At 36.8% G+C, this 21882-nt stretch overlaps 2 protein-coding genes across 3 annotated transcripts; one reads left to right on the plus strand and one right to left on the minus strand.

Moving 5' to 3' along the window:
* Positions 1 to 3125: 3125 nt before the first annotated feature.
* On the minus strand, positions 3126 to 14620 carry LOC132158732 (transmembrane protein 74-like). 2 transcript variants are annotated; one of them, XM_059568277.1, is made up of 2 exons: positions 14493 to 14620; positions 3126 to 4412 (listed from the first exon to the last, which is right to left on the minus strand). In XM_059568277.1, exon 2 carries the CDS (start codon positions 4351 to 4353, stop codon positions 3511 to 3513), a length of 843 nt encoding a protein of 280 aa, XP_059424260.1. In that variant the 5' UTR covers positions 4354 to 4412; positions 14493 to 14620; the 3' UTR covers positions 3126 to 3510. The 2 variants fall into 2 exon arrangements, with proteins under 2 accessions (XP_059424260.1, XP_059424259.1); XM_059568276.1 differs by lacking the exon at positions 14493 to 14620 and adding an exon at positions 5671 to 5909.
* Positions 12085 to 15230, plus strand: LOC132158731 (thyrotropin-releasing hormone receptor-like). The gene is made up of 2 exons (XM_059568275.1): positions 12085 to 13259; positions 14528 to 15230. The coding sequence occupies exons 1-2, from the start codon at positions 12480 to 12482 to the stop codon at positions 14957 to 14959; spliced, it is 1212 nt and encodes a 403-aa protein (XP_059424258.1). The 5' UTR covers positions 12085 to 12479; the 3' UTR covers positions 14960 to 15230.
* The last annotated feature ends 6652 nt before the right edge of the window (positions 15231 to 21882 follow it).

The following is a 21882-nucleotide window of genomic DNA, read 5'->3' on the forward strand; positions in this document are numbered from 1 at the left end:
GTATGCTTTGTTTACATATGTGTTTTACTCACCCTCGAAGCACCCTAGGTGTATATGACTTTCTTCTTTCAGATGAATCCAGTCAGAGTTATATAAAAAATTGTCCTGGCTATTCCAAGCTCTTTCATTGCAGTCAGCAGGTGTTGCAGTTGATCAGTTCACAAGTCGTCAAATAAAGAACGCACATTTCTAATAAAACATGCCGCATGCGGCTCCGGTGGGTGAATAAAGGCATTCTGTAGTAAATGCATGTGTTTTTGTTAAAAAAAAAAATCCATATTTCATATTAATATTAATAAATGCCTTTCTCTCACTTGCGTTATCTGTCATAGGCAGAAGCAGTTCCGGCGGATGTCGTAGTACGTATGCGCAGCGCGCACCTCTGAGATTTGCTAGTCTTGCCAGTTTGCTTATATTGCAACATTTTTCTTTCCCAATCCTCAGTATGTACTTTGAATTCATGACCGACGTTTTGTTTTGTTCTCTCTCTGCATTTAACACTAATCACGCAACGCCAACGTACTGTGACATCCGATGCAACGGCTTCCGCCTACAGATAAAGGAAGTAAGAGAAAGATGTTTATTAAGTTTAAAATATTAATATTTTTCTTACAAAAACACATGCATTCACTACAGAAGGCCTTTATTCACCCACCGAAAGCCGTCTGCGTAACGATAATGTGGGCAATTACCAATGGCTCAGCTCTTTATAGGCCTAAAATTTAGATCTCCCTCATTGTCAGGAAGATGTTATTGGAGCCATGAGTCATTTTCCTGTAAAATTGCAACATCTTTATTACAATCAGTCAGAAACGTGTACATTACTTTTTTGTTACTGCTAAATTCGAAGCATTTGCACTGCTTTACTGCTTGATAAGGCATTGCAAATGTATAGTAAAAACACCAGAAAGTTTAGTTAATGAGTTTAAAAGCTAAAATATTTTCATTAGAAAGACATTTGATTCAATCTTTTGATTTTTGATCCCATGGACATAACCAGTCAGGAGTTAGACAGATGACTCATGATCATGTCATATTCAGGTATTTAAGTGGTCACACTTATCACAGTCAAACACAGGCTACTGATTTATCACAAGCAATAAAACACAAAATCAAGAATAATACAATTTTATTTTCATTTCAGAAAGTGAGTCCTAAGTTATAAGTTTTATGAATAGTCATTAATCATCAGAGTATGAACTGATACAGATGATATGATATTGTAAGTCTTATGATAAATCGTGAGCAAAGATATTTTTTTTGCATTTGTGTCAATATCTTGTTACATACTGAGAGCCTATAGATTCAACTGTGTGTATACAGTGTCAGTGAAGATACATTATGCTTTGCTCTCTCAGAGAAATGGATTTAAATTTCCAAAAGATAGCAAATCATTGTGTGGCAGCTTCCTCCATTAAATATTTATAAAATATTTTAGCACGTTGGTTGGGTGGGGGGTTGGCGGGCAGAGTATTAGATTTCTGCATGGCCCATTCCACACATGAACCCCATTCCACACATGAACTAACAAGGACAATATGAGAAAATAATGGCAAAAACATCCCAATTATACACTGGCATTTTCTCAGTGTAACACAGAACAATGCTTTCTGAGGATCTGAATACCCCAGAGTGCTCTAAATCAGAAACTGTAGCCCTCAATCACTCTACATACCATGACGAAATGGCTGCTGAAGTGGAAATATTTCAGTCAGTGGCGCAAAAAGTGGGTATGCGCTATATGCGGCGCATAGGGGCGCCGCACCATGGGGGGGCGCCAAAGCGATGGTTATTTATTTTTTAATAATAAAAGTCATATACATTAATATTAAAAATTATATATTAAAAAAAGTTATATCAATTTTAGAGGACTAACAGGCGCCGGTGCCCTCATAATATTCCATCATAGAATTTAGACATATAAGGGCGTTCTCGCGAGTGGGCGGGGCGCCGTGAGCGCTGAGTGAGCAGCAGTAACGTTAGTGCGTTGTCGTTGAAACTCGAAAAAGATGGATAAAATAAAAAAGCTTATCGGGGGCTTAAAATAGAAAAAGAAAGAGGGAAAGGAGATGGCATGACAAGGGAAGCGACAGCAGCTAAATAAGTGGATGGTGAAAGTCAACAGGTAGGATTTAAAATGTGACGTCTATGCTTTGAGGCTTGCAAATAATGTTAGGTATTCATGTTAACAGACTAGCTAGAGTTTGCTAACACGGGGAATGTAGCAGACAGAATATGAACATTTAAGAGCCAGAGGATGCGAGCTCGCCCGCGCAGTGAGAAGATTTGTGCATGCACTCATCCGAAGCGCTCAAACCTGCGCCTCAGAACGCACGCAAATATAAGCTCTCTCTAAATTGAGTATTAAATTAATACTCAATTTAAAGTATTGTGTTTAAATGACAAATTCTGACAAAAATTGTCAAAATGCCCGTCTTGGTAAGTATCCTACAGCAGACAGGCTGAACGTAGGCCACTGTATCAGCGCATTCTCTAAAAAGTGACAGTCTTTATATTAATCAAACAACAACAACAAAGAAATCACTCACTGCTCTTGATTAAAAAGCTTCTGTAACTTTAATAAAGAACAATCTTTAATTTATAAATTAAATATGCGATGCTGTTTTATTGATTATTCAATTTCTGTACCTTATGCTAGACCTCCCTAAAAAAAAAAAACTTTTTTTTATTTGTATCTTTACTCTATTGTATTTATTTTTGCTGTTGCTCGTAGTTAGATAGATTTTTTTTTAAGTATAGTTTCTCCATAAACATAGCACATACTGAACTGTACCGAAACCGTGACTCTTGAACAGTGAAACAAACCGAACTGTGAAAATTTGAACCGTGCCACCCCTAATATATATATATATATATATATATATATATATATATATATATATATATATATATATGTGTGTGTGTGTGTGTGTGTGTGTGTATACCATATATTTATGGTAGGCTTACAGTGGCTGTCTGATATACTTTAAAATAAACGTTTATTATCTCAAGCCCTTACATGATGATGTCCGGCACAATTATTTATTTAGAAGTGGGTGGGGGGGGGCACCAAAATGATTTGCTGCGTACCCCTATAACACTGGATAGTTGCACCCCTGATTTCAGTATTCTGAAAGAGTAAGAAAGAGGCAGTAGGATTGTCAATATTAGCAGCAGGGTGCTGTACAACAGGACTCATTTCTTTTAGAATCTCTTATTTTCAGCTTGGAAATTAAGGGTTTTAATACTATCAGAAACCTCATTTAACATCCTGCCACGAAACCTGAAGTTCGAACCTCTGTTTATTCAAAAATGTACTTGCTTCATGATTAATACAAATGATATCATGCTGTGTCTTTCTGAAGCCTGAGAAATCTGTTATGTGATATTATGTTTTTCTGCATCAGTAAGCAATTGTCACTGACACAAGGTTGAAAAACAAGCTCTTTTGGCCATGCTGGAAAGGTCAACATTACATTGGCAGTCCAATAAAGAAAATGAAGAAAAAAGTCAACTAATAGCATCGCCATTCTCCTCCTCGACCAAACTATGTGGTGGCGATGAGCGACTGGGACTCGACCTTGTTCTTAAATTAATCGAACCATAGAGCTTTGTGGAGTGCTTCGAATAAGCAAAGGCTTTCCTTCTGTACATTTCACCTTTCCACATTGAAATCATTAGCAGAGTGGACAGCACCACTCCGCCCAGGGTGAGAAGGCAAAGGCCGGCAATAACGCACCTGTCAAGGTGCGCACCTATCCTGGCGCTCTCGTTCTCCAGTCTTTCCATTTCACGTGCAGAGACGTTGTCAGGGTTCACTCTGACGTCATGAGGGACCGTGTACGATATGATCACCAGCGAGATCCCGGTGATCAGGAATGTGACTGCGCTGATGAATCCGTAATCCACGGATTTCCCTGAACTCTCTGAGCTGAGGTCGATGTCGGACATCAGCGACAACTCCTGGAGCCCCTCGGGATGGATTTCGCTCGAGGAGTCGCGGAGTGAAGCTACATGGCGGGAGCTTTTCTCACTTGTGTCCGGGGTGGCCAACCGGAGATTGACGTTTTCATCAATGTAAGTGAACGAGGTCTCCAGCTCTTTGTCACAACACACCCTGACCTTCTCTGTAGGCTGATGCCGGTGCTGGCCACGTTGTCCTTTGACGGGAACCGTCCTTGGTGCTGAATTACACTGTCCCTCACAGGCAGGCGCCTTCAGAGTGGGAGAAGCTTCTTCCACCGAACTGTTTAGCCTGCAAACATGAAGAGGGCTAGAAGACCAATCCAGTATGCCGGGAGGATCAGATCTTCCCCCTCTATTATCTATGTAGTGTAACTCCACCGAGGCCATCAGATCCACTCCCACGGATTACTTTGGTTTCTTTCCGCATCAAACCATCCAAATTATACCTATAAACACATAATTTATATTACTTCAGATGAGAAATCAACTCACACAGCATATATATATATATATATATATATATAGCTAGTGATTGACAAATAGTTTTTTTATTTTTTTACAAATAAGACAAAATATTTGCACATTTAAATGTCTGATAGAACAGAATCTTTGTTTAATTCCTGCTTTTCACACAATGATATCTAATTAGCACACACAAACACAACTGTCATTTATCTTGGTTGCATGCTATTGAAATTAAATTTCTTATTTGTTCTTGACAAACTATGTAAATGTTTTCAGTACTATGTGAACAAGCATTTCTGTACACATCTCACAGGAATTTGTTCTGAAATTTCTCAAATTCTGGACATAGTTGTCACATGACAGATAGTAAAAGATCTGATTTGCTCCCAACAAAATTTTGAGCAAATTTAAACTTATACACAGTGTTAGTGGATTTTCCTTTGTAGGTCAGTGTAGTGTACTGCAGCACGTGTCCCAAGCACAACTCTGACTCATGCGTACTATGTACTGATCTTATGCTCACTACAGTGGTCTAGAAACAGTTAATGACTGTATTTGAACGAAATCCTTTGCCTCTTTAATGAAAGACGATTAAAGTTACTGATTAGCCCTACTTCTTCGATATCCAATTAGCAAAGCAATCCGTATAAACCCCAAGATAAGCTATAAGTCCCTTTAAAACGCATGGCTCATGGTCGATAGGGATATAGCCAATACACTTCACAATAGAGAAACATATCATGATATATTTTTTACGACCCATATCAGTACAGTATCAGTACTTTTACATGCAAGTGGTCAAATAACCATTATTCATATTATTTTAATTTATGTTATTATATTTATACAAAGTTGTTTTGAAATGTATGTAAATTAATTTGAATCTTAGAATCGATCTTAAAGAAACCAATAAACTGGAAAAGTGTGAATATCAGTATACAAACGTGTCAAATGGATTATTGGTCAATATATACCACTCGGGGGAAAAAATGAGTCAGATCATCAGATCTTCAATAGCTAAAACTACACAATAGCTAAACCTGGAATCCGATATACACATTTAAATACAGTAGTTTTGGCACGTGTCCATCAGGATGCATCGTTACACTCATCAATAGGTCATATAATATCCCGCTAAGACAGCGGCATAAACAAGACACATTCCGCATCCCGAATCTCACTAAATTTAGACGCAAATCACACGTTTGTTTGGTATAAACAAATGTTCTTAGATAATACCTTCTCGTTTGCTGAACATTTTGGCCTCCTGGCTGCTGCTCTCTGCCGTTCTCCCTCCCACGCTCCGTTTTAAAGATGAACTGAGCTCTTACTCTTGATGGCCAAATTACAAATTCTACTATGGCAAAGGCTTGTTTATGAATATTCATTAGCTAGGGATGACGTTTCTCAGCAATCTTCCTATGTGGAAGTGTTGGAGTATGAATATTAAGAAGATTGCGCTGACGTCCCTTAGTCGATGTCCTATAGCAAATGGCTGCTCATTGAATTTTAATTAGGTGTTGGTGACGTTCCTTGCGAAAGTTCCAATGGCGAAGCAGCGGTTTATGAATATTAAGTTAAGTCTTCGCCGTAGTAAGACTTATAAATTCTTCTCAGGTATCTACGCCTCGCTGACTTACATCACTCTTGCGTTTTCAAGTAAATCATAAGAGGTTTAAAACTGTATCGGAACCAGGGGAAATGAAGCTCTCGGAAGCGAAAAGTAATTATTTTCTGGACAAATCACCAGCGTATGACTGGAAACTACAGCCTGGAGATATTTCCTAGTATGACCAGTAAGAAGCAGAGACTGTGCTAAACCACACCCATTCTTCACCATCTGCTCTGCCTCTGTGGTCCTTTGAAAGCTTGAAAGATTACTGGTCAGTTTGAGGTCTGTATAGTCTATTTTTATTTTACACAACCAGCCTATACCAGATCATATTCCTTAGAATGACCTTGTTAACACACCTTTACATTATTTATTACTACTATATCATCCATTACATAATATATTCTGTTTTAAAAAATATAGGCTACTGTTTTCTTGAATAGTAAACTTGAATCTTGAATCAGTAAAAAAAAATTAAGAATATCTAATCAACATGATTTTTTTTTTATTTCAAACGTTTTCAAAGTACATTCAGAAAATATCCCTAACTAGCATTTCAACAAACAATCAATTTCCACATATACATGCTATTGTGTTGACCGATACAAAGGATGACTTTGGCTCAAAGCCAAGCAAGTTCCCATTTAAAGGATGAGTCTGCAGAGAAGCGGGGCTTACTCAGCCTGAGATTAATGTCCCAGACTGGTGGAGGCCCAGCTCAGGGAGTATGAGGTGCACAGTCATGAATTCCCATCTGTCACTGCAGACTTTATGAAAATAGGTGGAGCAGCTGTATGCTGCAGTCAATTTGGACTATTTTCAACAGGACAGAAATCTCAGAAGGGTGCACAGCTTATTTTCTGCTGCATGCCCCTCTGAGATTTCCATACTGTCAGCTGCCAGCTGAGCCCATCCGGCATGCATTGCCAAGGACGAAATTGAATTTTAAAGCCTTGGGTATCAATCAAGTCACCTTGGAATGTACAGAAGCATGCTGTGGCTCGCCAATCTATACTCATGTTGTTTGATCCAAGTGGTTACACAGAGTGATATGTAGACACTAAATAACATAATTTAACAGCAACAAACCTGCAGTCACATACCTTTGCTCTCGCATATGTAAGAACCAATGAAGGCAAATAAAATGGTTAACGGTCCCGAATTATATATTTTTTTACATAATCATTTCTAAACTGCAAAACCACATAGTGAGATGTTACAATATACTGAAACAAACAAGTATAACATTTCTTTGTTCTAGGATCTGGAAGACCTGGGTGTGAAACCAGGTGGTGACACTTGTCTGCCAGTCTGTGACAATAAGGTTAGTATTTTCACCAGCTGCCTCCCAGAGGTTAATGTGCATCCACTTCAGCCTAAAGGAGCCAAGAGAAAATTAACTTGGAATATAATCTGACATGACACTCACCTGTGTAACTGCTGACCTATATAGTCCAGGTGTGCATGCTGTGAAAACAAAACTTTGCATTGATTTTGAACATTTCAGATTACTATGAATAGAGGACTGTTACACTACCATTTAAAAGTTTGGGGTCATACTATTTTTTTTTTTTAATTTCTTTCTTTATCTGATCAGAAATTACAGTAAAAAAATAATATTGTGAAACATAAGACAATTTAAAATAACTGTTTTCTATTTTTATATATTTTAAAATGTAAATTATTCCTGTGATGGAAAAGCTACAGATTCAGCAGCAATTACTCCAGTCTTCAGTGTCACATGATCCTTCAGAGATCAGTTTAATATTCAGATTTTGTGCTCAAGAAAAAAAAAATATTATTAGTGTTGAAACTGGTTGTGCTGTTTAATATTTTTGTGGAAACTAATGCTTTTTTCCCCCCAAGAGTTTTTGATAAGTAAAAATAAAAAAAAACTGCATTTTTTTTATCGTTAACTTTTGATTAAATTAATGCTAAATAACATTTTTTTGAAACAAACAAATAAATAATCAATAAATCTTACTGACCCAAAATTTTGAATGCAAGTGTATTAGATATAGGACATACGAAAAGCACTAAAAAATCTGGCAGAGTTTGCCGAGGTGTTGGATATTGTTGGGGATTGTATTTAACTGATTAGATGCTGAGAATATTTCATTCGTTATTAGAACCTCAAGACAGTGTCTTTGTGAATAATAGAGACAAGGTAAGAGAACGCGAGTAGGTAGAGAAGGGAGGAGCTGTCCTTGGTGCTGAGCACAGTGACTCAATTACAACTGAGCTCAGGCTGAAATCACTTCTGTCCACAAAGCTAAAGATGTCACATGATGAGATCCAAGGTCACATGTTATGTGATCCAGAAGTTCTGCATTTTAAGCTATGTTCAGAATGGAATACTAGCTTAGTACTTACTGAATACTGTGCAGTATATACTTAATACTGATTAAAATAGTAAATGAAACAGTAGGCATTATTTCATGTCAAAAACTATATACAAAAGTAAGCTACATTGTCAAATTGAAATATATAAATATCAAAAACTAATAAAATTGGCAAAAGCACATTGCAAAATGACTAAAACCTGAACTAAAATAAAAAAAAAGCTAATTAAAAATATTATTTATTAATAAAAAATATTAAAGTTTATAAATAGAACTAAAATAACGCCAATGACCTCATGAACTCAAATTGTAGTTTAATAGCAAGTGGCTTCCAAATATCATCTTGATATAATGCAATTTTGCATAAAAATGTCATCAAGGTTTTGCAGTCAGATGAATCATTTATTTTCAATTATTAAAAATAAAAGAGAAACAGAATCACAACTGATATTTCAGTTCATCAGTCATGCTGGAAATTGGGCATATAAAAAATATGTATAGTGAGCACATTATATACTGCGGCATTAAAGAATAGTATGGTGTGCTGTTCTGAATAAAGTCTCAGATTAAGGAGGTATATGTCTGAAATAAAGCTCTTAAAGAAAGAAAAAAAGAGGAATAATACTCTGAAAAAGACCACTCTAAACTCTTAAGACTCTTAAATACACACAGTATAAGACAGAAATTTAGGGCATGTGGAGGAGAAATGTTTTTAAGGACATGACTGAAAGAGACAGAATGATGGACAGCTCTTTTAATTATTAAACATCTTTGAAAGTCATGGAAAATAGTGACTCAAAGGGGAACAGAATGTTTTGATTGTATCATAATATGAGCTCATCCTTATCCATTTTACATTATAACAACACAACATCCACTATCCCAAAGTTTTAATTGACAAAAAGGTTTTTATAGAATAAGAGCTGAGAATCAAATCTTGGACATAGTAGTGGCTCCATTGCCCTTGAACATGTTAGTATTATTGTAATAAATTTAATTTGTTTGAATGGTCAATGTCGGCAGCACCAACTACCTGCACTCATCTCATTTTTTTCTGATATGAATGGACTCTTTTTGCAGCCAATAACGGGAGTGGACACAATGACTAGTTTCACCTCATTGTGTGCACGGCCTTTTGGATGGGAGACGTGCAAATTGGGATGTAGAAACGGACTCTTGTCATTAGGAAAATTAGAGATTCCTGAGTCGCAGCCAGAAATTTTATTTATTCCTTTGAGATGCTGGCTGCCAAGCTTTGAGTGGTCTGCTGGCATTGTGTCGGATTAAGAGCAGAACAACATCATAGTGTTTTAAATTCTGAAGTTTGGTGAAATCAAATTCAATTAGAGAATGAATGATTTATACAGTCCTGCAGACGATGAATTATTCATTACATTTCCATAACAAATTATGAAATCACAGCCCTGTCTTTATGAATGCTTGTCATGCTCCCATATTCATAAACTCATGAGTCTCAGCTTTGATAATCTCTCAGATCTCTCAAAGGCTATGTTTGTTGTTTTCAGAGTAGAAGTTGGGTGATGAACCATTACAGGAAGTTAACTTTGATCAATGCAATATCTTTCTCAAGGAGATTTGATGAAGAATAGCTTCCAGATTTTATTCATCTCATAATTTTGCCAAGCCATAGTTTCAGTAGAGTTGAGATAAAGTAGGAACTGGTATTGGGTTGTTATGGGATGCAAATCAAATAAACATTGCAATAGGACTCCTAGTACGTAAAAATGTCCATCTTGGTCATTGTAATGCAATGTAAAATGTCCCAACAGTATTTTTAAAAGTGATAAAAAGCTTTTATGAATCTGTTAAAGGCGTTTTATACATTTTAAATATATTTTCATTTCATTATTTTTTTCTTTTTTTTTTTTTTGCATATTTTAGGTATTATTTGTGTGGTAATTCAACAAGTCCACAAGATGGCAGTCAAAGACTAATCGTGCAAAGAAGTGTGTGAAAATCAAACATTTACATAAGGTAATGGGCGATCATCTATATGAAGATAATCTATGGTTGCAAATATATTGTACAAACAATTAATTATCTATCTAGAACTTTTAAACAAATAATAAATGAGAAAAGCTGTCAGACCTTGCTTCCATATTTCTACGCTCGTGTACACTTGAAAAGGTCTAGAAAAAGTAATAGCTGAAAAAACACTTTACTGCATGAAGCTCCTACTGAAATGTTGTTGATATTTTTAAAAATGGCCATAATGGATTATGTCTTTATGGCCATCAGATACAGCCATAAACTCTACAAATAGATCTGACCTTCGCATAATGGAAAAGTGGAATGACTTGTACATTCTGTCTGTAATATCCTTTATGGTGTAAAATAAAATAAAATAATAACATTTAAAATAAAAATGTTTTCACACACACACACACACACACACACACACACACACACATATATATATATATATATATATATATATATATATATATATATATATATATATATATATATATATATATATATATATCTGTATGTATAACATCTTGAAAATCCAAAAGATTTGACAGCTTTAAATTGATTTTTAACTGCTATTAACTTTTCTGGAAAATATAAAAGCAGTTTGTGTCAAGTCTTGAGAGAGCACAAAAGCGGTCAGAAATTATTAAAAATATGTATAATAATAAATGAAATGAATAAACATATTTATAATGAGCAAAAATGAACCAAAAAAAATCTCACGGCATCAAACATGAACTAAATCAATGGAATGACTTTCAAAAGGATTTTTTTCGATAACAATGACAACCAATCAGAATTCACCCTGCTTTAAAGAACCTTGGCGCCCCGCCCATTTTCAGCTGCGGTCGTTGAATTCTTTCTTCGGTTTGCATTTCCACAGCATGAAGGTACAGTTCTACAAATGTATGAATGAACCGCTTGTTTTAAAATGTTCGGCCTACTGACAGTTATTATTAAATCCGCCTCGGACATCACAATGCTCATGATAACTTTCGATAACTCTTTGAAATGTAATTCCAATTCGCCAGCTAATTACTCTTCAACAGATACCGCAAAAACGGAAGTTCAAAGGCAGAATTCTAAATCTGTTTCTCTGGCGCATCGATGATTGGTATATCGTTTGGTATGGTTATTTTGGTGTGAACCATATAAAAACAGTGTGTGAAAGGACATTAATGCTAGCATTTTTATAGACAAAACTAGCTTTTTATCCACTTCCTTAAAATTGAATTTCAACTGACCTGTTTGTATACAAGTACATTGTCAAATGACAGTAGCGCAAGGCACAAAACTCGAAATATGAATAAAATTGATTTTTCTGTCATCATAAATAGGCCTAGACTATTAAGACCTGTGCGTCCTCAGTAGACTCAGTTAGGTGTCAATAATAGCTCTCCTTCGGGTGTGACCTCTTGCATTCTACGGGTGAAATCAAATTTAGCCATTCTTCCTGGGCTTGGATCAATCAGTTACCTTATCACAACCCTTGAAACAAACCGCCAAAAAACAAGCACTATCAGTTCTGATAGAGAAAGCTGGCTTTTAAACAAACACCATATTGCAGAGGAACGCTGTAATTAGAATGTGAAATGGGCCTATAATTGTTTTTTTTTCTTTCTTTTTTTTTGGCGGTTTAGCTAAGAAACCTATAATCAAGCAGACCGTGTTTTGGAGACACTTCCTCTCTTGCTTGCTGCTGCGGCACTGCACAACCTGCCCTGACGCTCTCGGTCTCGTATGGGTTACAGGGGTTTTGAGAGACCATCATATCATCCTGTTCAGACCTGGGCGGTGCAACACCTCTGTCAACTCTCTGCAGTTATGCACGCCAGAGACAGGATTTTTATATATCACACAAATTACCACGGACACATTCTTGGCTGTGCACCAAACGCAAACGCTTTAATTTGCATCTCTGAGATCTAAAGTCTGTGAGCGGTGTTTTATTCCAGAAGGACATTTAAAACTGCACAGATTTTAACTTGAAGGAATTTAATTTCGCTGGAATGTTGAAACATGACCTTTTTGAGAGCTAAGAAGTGATTTTTATTTTATTTTTTTTATTGCGCAAAAGAGAAAACAAAACCAGGTTGAGCATGGAGAACAGCACTTTATTAAAACTGGACAACGGGACTCATGCTACGATATGGACTGATTATAGTATCGAATACAAGGTCGCTAGCATCTTATTGGTGATTCTTATTTGTGGAGTTGGAATTATTGGCAATGTTATGGTCATTCTTGTGGTCTTAACGACCAAGCACATGCGTACCCCAACTAACTGCTATTTGGTGAGTCTGGCAGTTGCCGACCTCATGGTCCTGACTGCAGCTGGGCTTCCCAACATCACCGAGAGTCTGTTCGGTGGCCACTGGGTGTACGGATATGCTGGGTGCCTCTCCATCACTTATTTTCAGTACCTGGGCATCAACGCGTCCTCCTGCTCCATTACAGCCTTCACCATCGAACGCTACATCGCCATTTGCCACCCAATAAAAGCACAGTTTATGTGCACCCTCTCCCGAGCCAAAAAGATCATTGTTCTCGTTTGGGTTTTAACGTCTCTCTATTGCGTTATGTGGTTTTATCTTTCCGACACGAAAGAGGACGTTTATGAGAACGCTGTCCTCGTGACATGCGCCTACAAAGTATCTAGAAACCTTTATTTGCCAATATATTTCACAGATTATGCCGTGTTTTACGTTATTCCGCTTTTGCTGGCCACTGTTTTATACGGAATGATCGCAAGGATTCTTTTCCTCAACCCACTCCCGTCGGATCCCAAGGAAAGTCGAAGAAACTGGAAAAAGGAGTCGTCCGTGCATGGGAACTCCAGGAGTTCATCCAGCAACACAACTGCTGCTTCTCGGAGACAGGTAAGGTGCTGATTTTATCTGCTTGCAGAAATAAGTTTTCTTCTTTGCGTAATGTTGCGCTTGTTCTAGCATTCACTGGTTTGGATCGGGTATCGTTATCTCTCGTTTTTAATTGGGGGAATTTTTGATTTGTGATACTTTTATTGATGATCAATATTAGAATGAATGAATACATCCATAATATTCATTGTGTTCCTTCGGACAGGACAGTCTGATGCAAATCTAAACAATCAAAAACAAATTCCACAATTCTTGCAAAAATGTTCCTTTTTTATTTAGCTATTTTAAAAAGACGTTTTAGAGGGGATACACATGTTCAAACATTTCTTCCTAACTATAAATTGAATAAAAATATCAATACAAAAAAGTGAACATTTAATTAAATGAATTTCTACGCTCATTACAACAAGGTTAATATTATATCTAACAAGACTAATAGCCCAATCTATCATTTCACGAGGTCAGGAAACAAACTACACTTGTTTCAAGTCTGACGATCTCGCGATTCCTTTAAAAAGAGTGTGTTTGATTGCCTGAAAATCTCATTTGATTTGGAAACTGCAGTGGTTGTACTGGGCGCTGTATGTTTTTAAAGAGCCGAATCATTAGAGTCACTTGTTCGAGATTCTAATACTTGATTCACATGAAAGAGCCGGCTCATTCGTTCGGGAATCGACCTACGCTGGTCTCGCTGTATAGATTCGGTAGCTGCGTTTAGTCTTTGACTTGTCCAAACATGGTGAAAAAACACACCTCTCATGACCTTTATAAAATTAGTCTTAAACCCATGAAGCAAATCTCTACAATAAATGAACCATGACATATTATGGTGCTGAAATAATCTGGCAAACAATACAACAGCTGTACCGTGACAATCATGTTTATACTGTTGCAAAAGCTCAAGATGGAGTGAGAAATTAAAATGACCATGCTGGTACCTCCTTAATAAGAAAACAGGTGTTCTGCTAGTCCATAGTCACTCATATTCAAACACATTAACCTTACACAATAATCAGTATTAAAGCAGCAATATAAATATGTAAAATTGAGTATTAATGGTATACAATAAATTACAAACTTACCAATATTTCACTTAAACAGTTGAGGCTTGTGATAATATAATATAATAAATACAGTATGTGATCAAAAAATGTATAGATTTATTAAAATAAGATTGAGAAGGATTTTTGTTTAAATATATATATAATTATGAGGGTTCAGAGAGTTACATACATAACTGAAAACTTCTGTCATCCTCCTTGCTGTAGGTGACAAAGATGCTGGCAGTGGTGGTGATCCTCTTCGCTGTGCTGTGGATGCCCTATCGGACACTGGTGGTGGTCAACTCCTTCCTCAAGAAGGCCTATCTGGACACCTGGTTCCTTCTGTTCTGCCGTCTCTGCATCTACTTGAACAGTGCCATCAACCCTATTATCTACAATGCCATGTCTCAGAAGTTCCGCGCTGCCTTCCACAAGCTCTGCCATTGTGGTCCCCAGCGCTCCGAGAAGCCCCCCACGTATAGCGTGGCCCTCACATACAGCGTCATCAAGGAGACCTCCAATGGAGAAAGCCCAGACCACTATACCACAGAGCTAGACGACATGCGTGGAGCCGCCGAAGAGCTTCTGCCTGAGAGAAAGAGGCTGTCATTTAAAGAGTCCTCACTAGCTTGTAAAGACACATTGGCTAATGCTTAGATCCTTGGTTGGTGTGTTTGACTAGGGTGCTTAATTTGCATTTTCACAGTGTCTCAGTGGCCTATTGGATTGGCTGCCACATGGAAACAGCATTTTGACAATTATTTACAGATTCGAAACAAAGCGGATTTATTCATAACTTATCCATAACCTAAACTTATATAGTAGTTCAAATCCAAAATAGGTCTTATCCAGTCCGTGTAGGTGACGTAATGCTCCTGAGGCAATCATTGGTGAGGACTGACAGACAATTGGATGGATGATTGAACATTATTCATTATTCATTGAACATTATTATTGTGTGAGCTAGACTGCACGGTTAATTGAAATAAGGTCTGCAATTGTGATTTGGCTGATTTGAGTTGACAAGAGTTGCATGTTTCAAGAGCCATGCCTACAAAAGAAGCAGGATTTTGATTGCAAAATACCACTTGTCACATTTTGCCAGTTTCCGCATATCTCCATTGAAAATTAAGACACTTCCGAGTGGCATGTCCCGAATGGCCTGTGTCAAGTGTGGCAATGTGTTGTGTTAAACGTGAGCAGCTTGTGGCAGTGTTTTCAGTATCTCAAAGTGGCTTGCTTTGCAGTAAAACTTCTCTACACAAATGCGTTTTTGCATATGCTTAGTTTGGGTGGCTGCATGCATTTGAGAACAAACCATGGACCAAGCATCTTCCCAAAATGTAATGAGAAGCACTTATAAGCTGGCTATTTAAAGAGCAAACAGAACCTTTAATTGCTCCATTTGGCTCCCTCGCACTGCCAAAATAAAATCACAATTACATTTTCCTCTAAAATCGTGCAGGCCTAGTGTGAGCTGAGGGGTGAATTCTTTTGCACTACAAGTCGGACGATTTGTACCTGTGGACTCAAAGAGATGGCCAGTGGTCTCTGTGGCTACAGCTGCATGTATCATGGCCAATAATCACTCTGGAATACCTGTTCCAGGAACAGTTGTCACATTGTCAGTCACTGCGATCAGAAAAAATGGATGGTTGATTACTTCTTGGCTCTCATTTGTTTCAATTGTAAGCTCAATATTACATTGTAGAAAAATATCCTGTCCAGTGATACTTTCTTTTGCAAAGGGGTATAAAATGACACCATTATAAGACTTAAAATACCATAGTACATCTAGAGCCGTGACACTAAATTTAAGGGTGTTACATATTCAAGCCCTTAATTTTAGCATTTCAGTCACAATTCACCCCCACTTTCCAAATGTATTAGTCTAAAACTAGAGTAAACAACTGTCTGTTGTTTTTGTCATATTTATATATATATATATGACAAAAACAACAGACAGTTGTTTACTCTAGTTTGTATATTGTGTTCATCATCAGCTGAGGCTGTTTTCTCACAGATCTTTCTGATGCTCACGCTGCCACTGAGATTTCCTAGCAGAGCTCAATTTTGCATATGATAAACTGCAAAATTAAGAAGGCGATGAAGATAATCTGTGATTTTGGATGTTTGTACCTTTTGCATCATTGTGATGTAATGGATGGGAAGGTAATTTAAGAATTATTTTCTGCTGTAAATATGTTTTGATATCTCTCTCCCTGAAAAAGCAACATGTTTCAACTCTTATCTGTGGTTTTCAGTACTTGGAATATACATGGACATGGATTGTGATGTGAGATTTTAAACCTAACACAACTTGAACTGCACACTTATGTTTTTTTCAGTGAACACTTTAGTGAATGAAATGTACAGCTGTTGTGATGTAAGCAAAAACAGTGTGTGGTGGTAATATTTGCTCATTATTAGTGTTTAAATAGCCTTTCTTGATGTTTTAAAACATGTTTTGTATTTGTATTTTGTACAGTTGTTGTTTAAAATAAACTGATAGTAAATGTTTGGGAAATTCCCTATTTGCCTGATTTCCTTTTTATGGTTTAACATTCTCTAAATGTTACTCAGATATCATGCTAATGGGAAGCTGTAATGTATGAGAATTTCATAACAATAATCTGGCAACATAAAATCCAATCAAATGGATTCCAGCTCATTTCCTCTAAAACGTCCCTTGGACACTGTATTTTTTCGCAAATTACCCAGTGACACAAAAATTCACATTTGTTTATGAGATTATGAGTGTCCCGGTCAAACTCCTGCCTGTCAGGCCCATTCCATTGCAAAAGCAGTCCTGACCCTCACTAAACTATCCAGCTAGTGGAGCCCCGATGCAAGGTGGATGCTCAGATAGAAGACAGATGTAAAACTCTAGAGGAAGAGCTTGAACAGCCATTTATTACCATTCCCTCCTGCCCTCCAATAACAATAAATCAACACTCCATGTAGAGAAGTGGGTTATCAACGAAGTAATTTATAAGGGGTAATAAATTAAAGAGTGCTAACAAACATTCACAAGTTCTTGTGCCCATATAATCTTAGCATTAGTGGTAAACGGATTTGGTTTGATGTCTGCAATGGAGGACTCAGACAGATTATATAAGTGGTAAGAGGCTGTTTTTATACTTGGATATTAATTGGAAGATTAGATGGGCATACTCCTAAAATTATGTCAATAACTTCACTTGTTAGAGTGGTTGCAATTGCAAGTGAAATGTAATTGGCTTGTTTGAGCATGACGTTGCAAAAGTTTTATGTTTTATGGCAATTCTGTCATTAATTATTCCCCCGTGTTATTCTTAACTCAAACAATTTTCTATTCTATTCTAGCTTTATAAATCTTGTTTAAATATTCTTAAATAAAGATACAAAACGACATGAGATATTTAATCTTATTTATGATTAAACCAAGGATGGTTACCCAACGTAAAGCAGGAATTGATCTGTGTAAAGCATCAAACACGATGTAGAAACAATTTTCACTCAGAAATCATAGGTACATTTCACAAATATTACAAAGAAATGGCAACTCTTTAAATGCAATGCTCCATTTTGAATTAGAAATACTGAAAAGTATGTTCTTATAAAACACTTTAATATTCTTTGTTTTGTTTACAGCCTATAAAATATAAAACATATACATTCTTTGATTATATTTCTTTATTTTTCCACATTTATTTTACACTTTCTATTTGGCTACATGTACCAGCTGGGTTTCTGCACCAAGACACATTGGCTTGTGTGCCTGGGGCCAAAAAGACACAAACAAATGCATCCAGCATTAGCCCCGAGTCAGATGTGGTGAGAATGAGCGAATGTTAATCTGAACCAGTGGTCTCTTGACATTAGAGTCAGCAAAAGAGCTCGGCTGGACAGGGCTGATTAGTGTAAACAGCCCTAGCCCAGTTCAGCCTCATGCTCTTATGTCAACACTTGACCCAGTGGAGATAACATACACTCCACTTCTATTTTAGGATGCTGCATTGTATAACATCATAGCCTCTGAATAAAGAGTCTGAGCTACAACTGAATTGCTGTTCAAGTGCTTATTCAAAACATAGTGATCTATCAAACACAAGGACAACCAGTGAGCATCAGGTGTTTGGCATGCTGCAAATGAACCTTTCCAGATTTTACAAGGATAAACATTAACAGTTTGTTTTCTAATATGTTCAACAAATATTGACTTAAGGAAAAAAAAACTGTCCCAGTCCCAGACTGTTTGCTACTGCAAATGAGACAACTTATGAAAATCTATGTTTTAAACTCCCACAGGCCGCATGGTGGAACACAGAACAATAGACAGAGAGACCCGTTGGCATGGCATGTACATTTTTGCAGTCCAAACAAAACATGACAAAAATACTGCAGTGACACAAATGCCCAACTAAAAATGTCAACTCTCCATGACTAAATTGCCAAACTTAACATTCAATTATATGTAACTGGAACTGCAATTTCTGTTCAAATCAAATTATTGTTGGCCTTGTATTTTTTTTTTCTCGTTATTATTGGCCTTGTATTTGTCAGATTTACAACACGTGTAAATGAAATCATGCAGATTTTAAAATGAAAGCTGGTAAATATTAAAAATGATCCACAGATGTAGCTGAAACATGGGATCTTCAATATTGCAAGCAATGCCTTAAACTCGACACATTCTATTTATGTCTCATGGATTTTACAACAAACACAACAGACCAAAAATATATTTTAAAATATCAAATTGACCTAGAAAAAAAAAAGTTAACTTTAAATACATCGAATGTCTGTATGCCCCTTAAAATAGTTGAGCTGAAATGTATTCACCCTTAGGGCATCCAATATGTAGATGAAATTGTTTCTTCACCTGAACAGATTTGGAGAAATTAGATGATTTTCTCACCAATGGATTCTCTGCAGTGAATGGGTGCTGTCAGAATGAGAGTCCAAACGGCTGATTGAAAGATCATGATAATACACAAGTAATCCACACAACTCTGTTGCTCCAGGTTCTATACTGATATTGCTTTCTTCAGAGAAAAAAAAAGTTGTACTGTCGAAATCAGATTAAGCATTTACTAGCAAAAAAAAGTTCTAAACAAATGTGTTAGTTGATTTTAATGTGAGAGGCTGTCCATGTGAATGGACTTTTTCCACTGAAAGAAGTGTTGTTATGGGTCATTGAGGTTTTTTTTTTTGCTTGGTTTTTTCATGTATTTGTTTCTTACTAACTAATGGTTAGAGAGTTGCACTTGTGTCACAGTCTGTGCTGGCAGGAGTTGGTGGAGGGAGTGAATGAATAGTGCTCTCTTCCACCCTCAATGCCCATGGCTGAAGTGCCCTTGAGCAAGGCACTGAACCCCAAGTTGCTCCCCGGGCGCTGGATCTATAGCTTCCCACTGCTCCGGGTGTGTGTTCACTACTCACTGCTGTGTGTGCGCACTTAGATGGGTTAAATACAGAGCACCAATACTGAGTATAGGTTACCATGTCTTAGCAAATGTCACGACTTTCACCTTCACATGAGGGTTGCTTGTGAATTATTGTGATGTTTTTATCAACTGTTTGGATGCTCATTCTTGCGTCACCCATTCACTGCAGAGGATCCATTGGTGAGAAAGTAACTTAATGCTACATTTCTTCAAATCTGATCTGATGATAAAACAAACTAATCTACATCTTGGATGACCTGAGGGTAGGTACATTTTTAACAAATTGTATTTTTTGGGTGATTTATTCCTTTTCTGTCTGCCTCACTTCAGCTCATCTTGGGCTGGTCAACATACAAAGACACAAAGCCTCACTCACAAACTCACTGATGCATTAGTGTTATCTCTGCCCATTTCTTATTATAATGCAGCTCATTAAATTCAGTTACACAAAACACAAAGGAACAGTTGACCCCAAAATGAACATTGTCATCATTTACTGATCCTCATGTTGTTTCACACTTGAATGATTTGGTCAACTATCCCTTTAATACAAAAATGTATTTCCTCACTCATATTGTGCTGTGATAACGTACTGTGATAACGTATTTCTTAACTTATCTCACTGTCATAAGAAAAAATAAACAATACTAATTTATAGTACATTTTGGTACTTCAGGGCTATTTAAGGTTCAAGTATCAATATTCATTATTAAATATATTTTTAAAGGAAATTCTAAGAATATCTAAAGAACAGTTTATAGCAATGGCCTCATACAATGTTATGCGCTTATGCAAAAGGCCTTAAATGGCTCTACAATCACTGCCCTGCTATCAATTGAGTCCAGACTGTATAATAATGGGTTGTTGAGGTTGCATTGCTAGTTTCCTCCGATTGGCTTTTGCTAGCTAAGTAAGAACATAAGTGTCATTCAGACCTAATGTATCCACTTAATGTAGTATGAATAAATACTACACATACTGGCTTCACACTAAGGCCTCTATTTACTCTTCAAAGTAGGCTACCTCTGATTCTAAGGTGTTGCTGTGAAAAGAGACACATATGTGACTATTGACCTGTGAGGTTGTTTTAACCGTAACCTGTAAAAAATATATACGTAAACCTGACATCAATGGAAATGCTGTCCTTTGTACTTCAAGGAAATTGTGTGACATTTTATAGTAGCTGTACTGTTTTCAGGCATACAAATTCAGTAATAAACAATGTCACAACTAGTCAGTTATCACGTGGTCAAAAAATAGACCCTGGGAACAGTCCAGGTGTTTACACCCCAGAAGTGCTCAAACCATATACATCTTGGTTTAAAACCCAAGCACTACTAGAAAAATTTGCTTCAGCATATAAAATGCATCAATAATTGTTTTTAAATCGAACTGCTCTCATTATGGATAGTAAATCAAGCAGCGAACGTTCTCTGTGGATTATCTCAGAATTCGTCACAGCTTGTCAGGCAACATTTCACCTAGTGTGTTTATGATATATTGTAGGATGGGAGATTGAGCGGATGTTTCTGCCTCAACTGTGCATAAAATTAATGGTAAACCTCTATCATTCCCATGTTGCAATGAATGAACAGTAAAGCCTCATTGGCATTCACAAATCTTAAACCAGTGTTGCTAGGCAACCATTATTTCTGTCTGTCAAAGCTGGGACTTGATGGGTTTCTTGTGGACAGCTGTGGAAATAACTCAGCAGAGGAAAAGGAATCAGTCGAGAGGGCACTGATAGGTCCGTTCAGGTGCTAAAAGCTGAACCATGGATGGACAAATCTGATAAAATGTGATTATCTTTGACTAATCTGCACCAAAAAACCATATATTAGAGATGAATCAAATCACATTTTGCCTAAATCTTAGCATCGATCTAAATTGTATTTTGGAATAAGCCCCAACATTAATCACCTCTGGCTATATCAAACAAAATGGGATTAGCCATTATAAAAATAAATCATAGTGACAATGCCTTTTTTCCCTAGCATTATCTGTAAAACTGATTATTTCAGACTGAAAGACTAAAGATGCATAATTTAACATAGATCTATTTAGAAGCAATTCCACATTTTAAATGTTTTCCACAACACATTATTTCATACATATATGCATAAAAACAAAACAAAAATACAACAACAGATG

The sequence above is a fragment of the Carassius carassius genome, chromosome 15 (genome assembly GCF_963082965.1).
Source record: "Carassius carassius chromosome 15, fCarCar2.1, whole genome shotgun sequence".
NCBI classification, from domain to species: domain Eukaryota; kingdom Metazoa; phylum Chordata; class Actinopteri; order Cypriniformes; family Cyprinidae; genus Carassius; species Carassius carassius.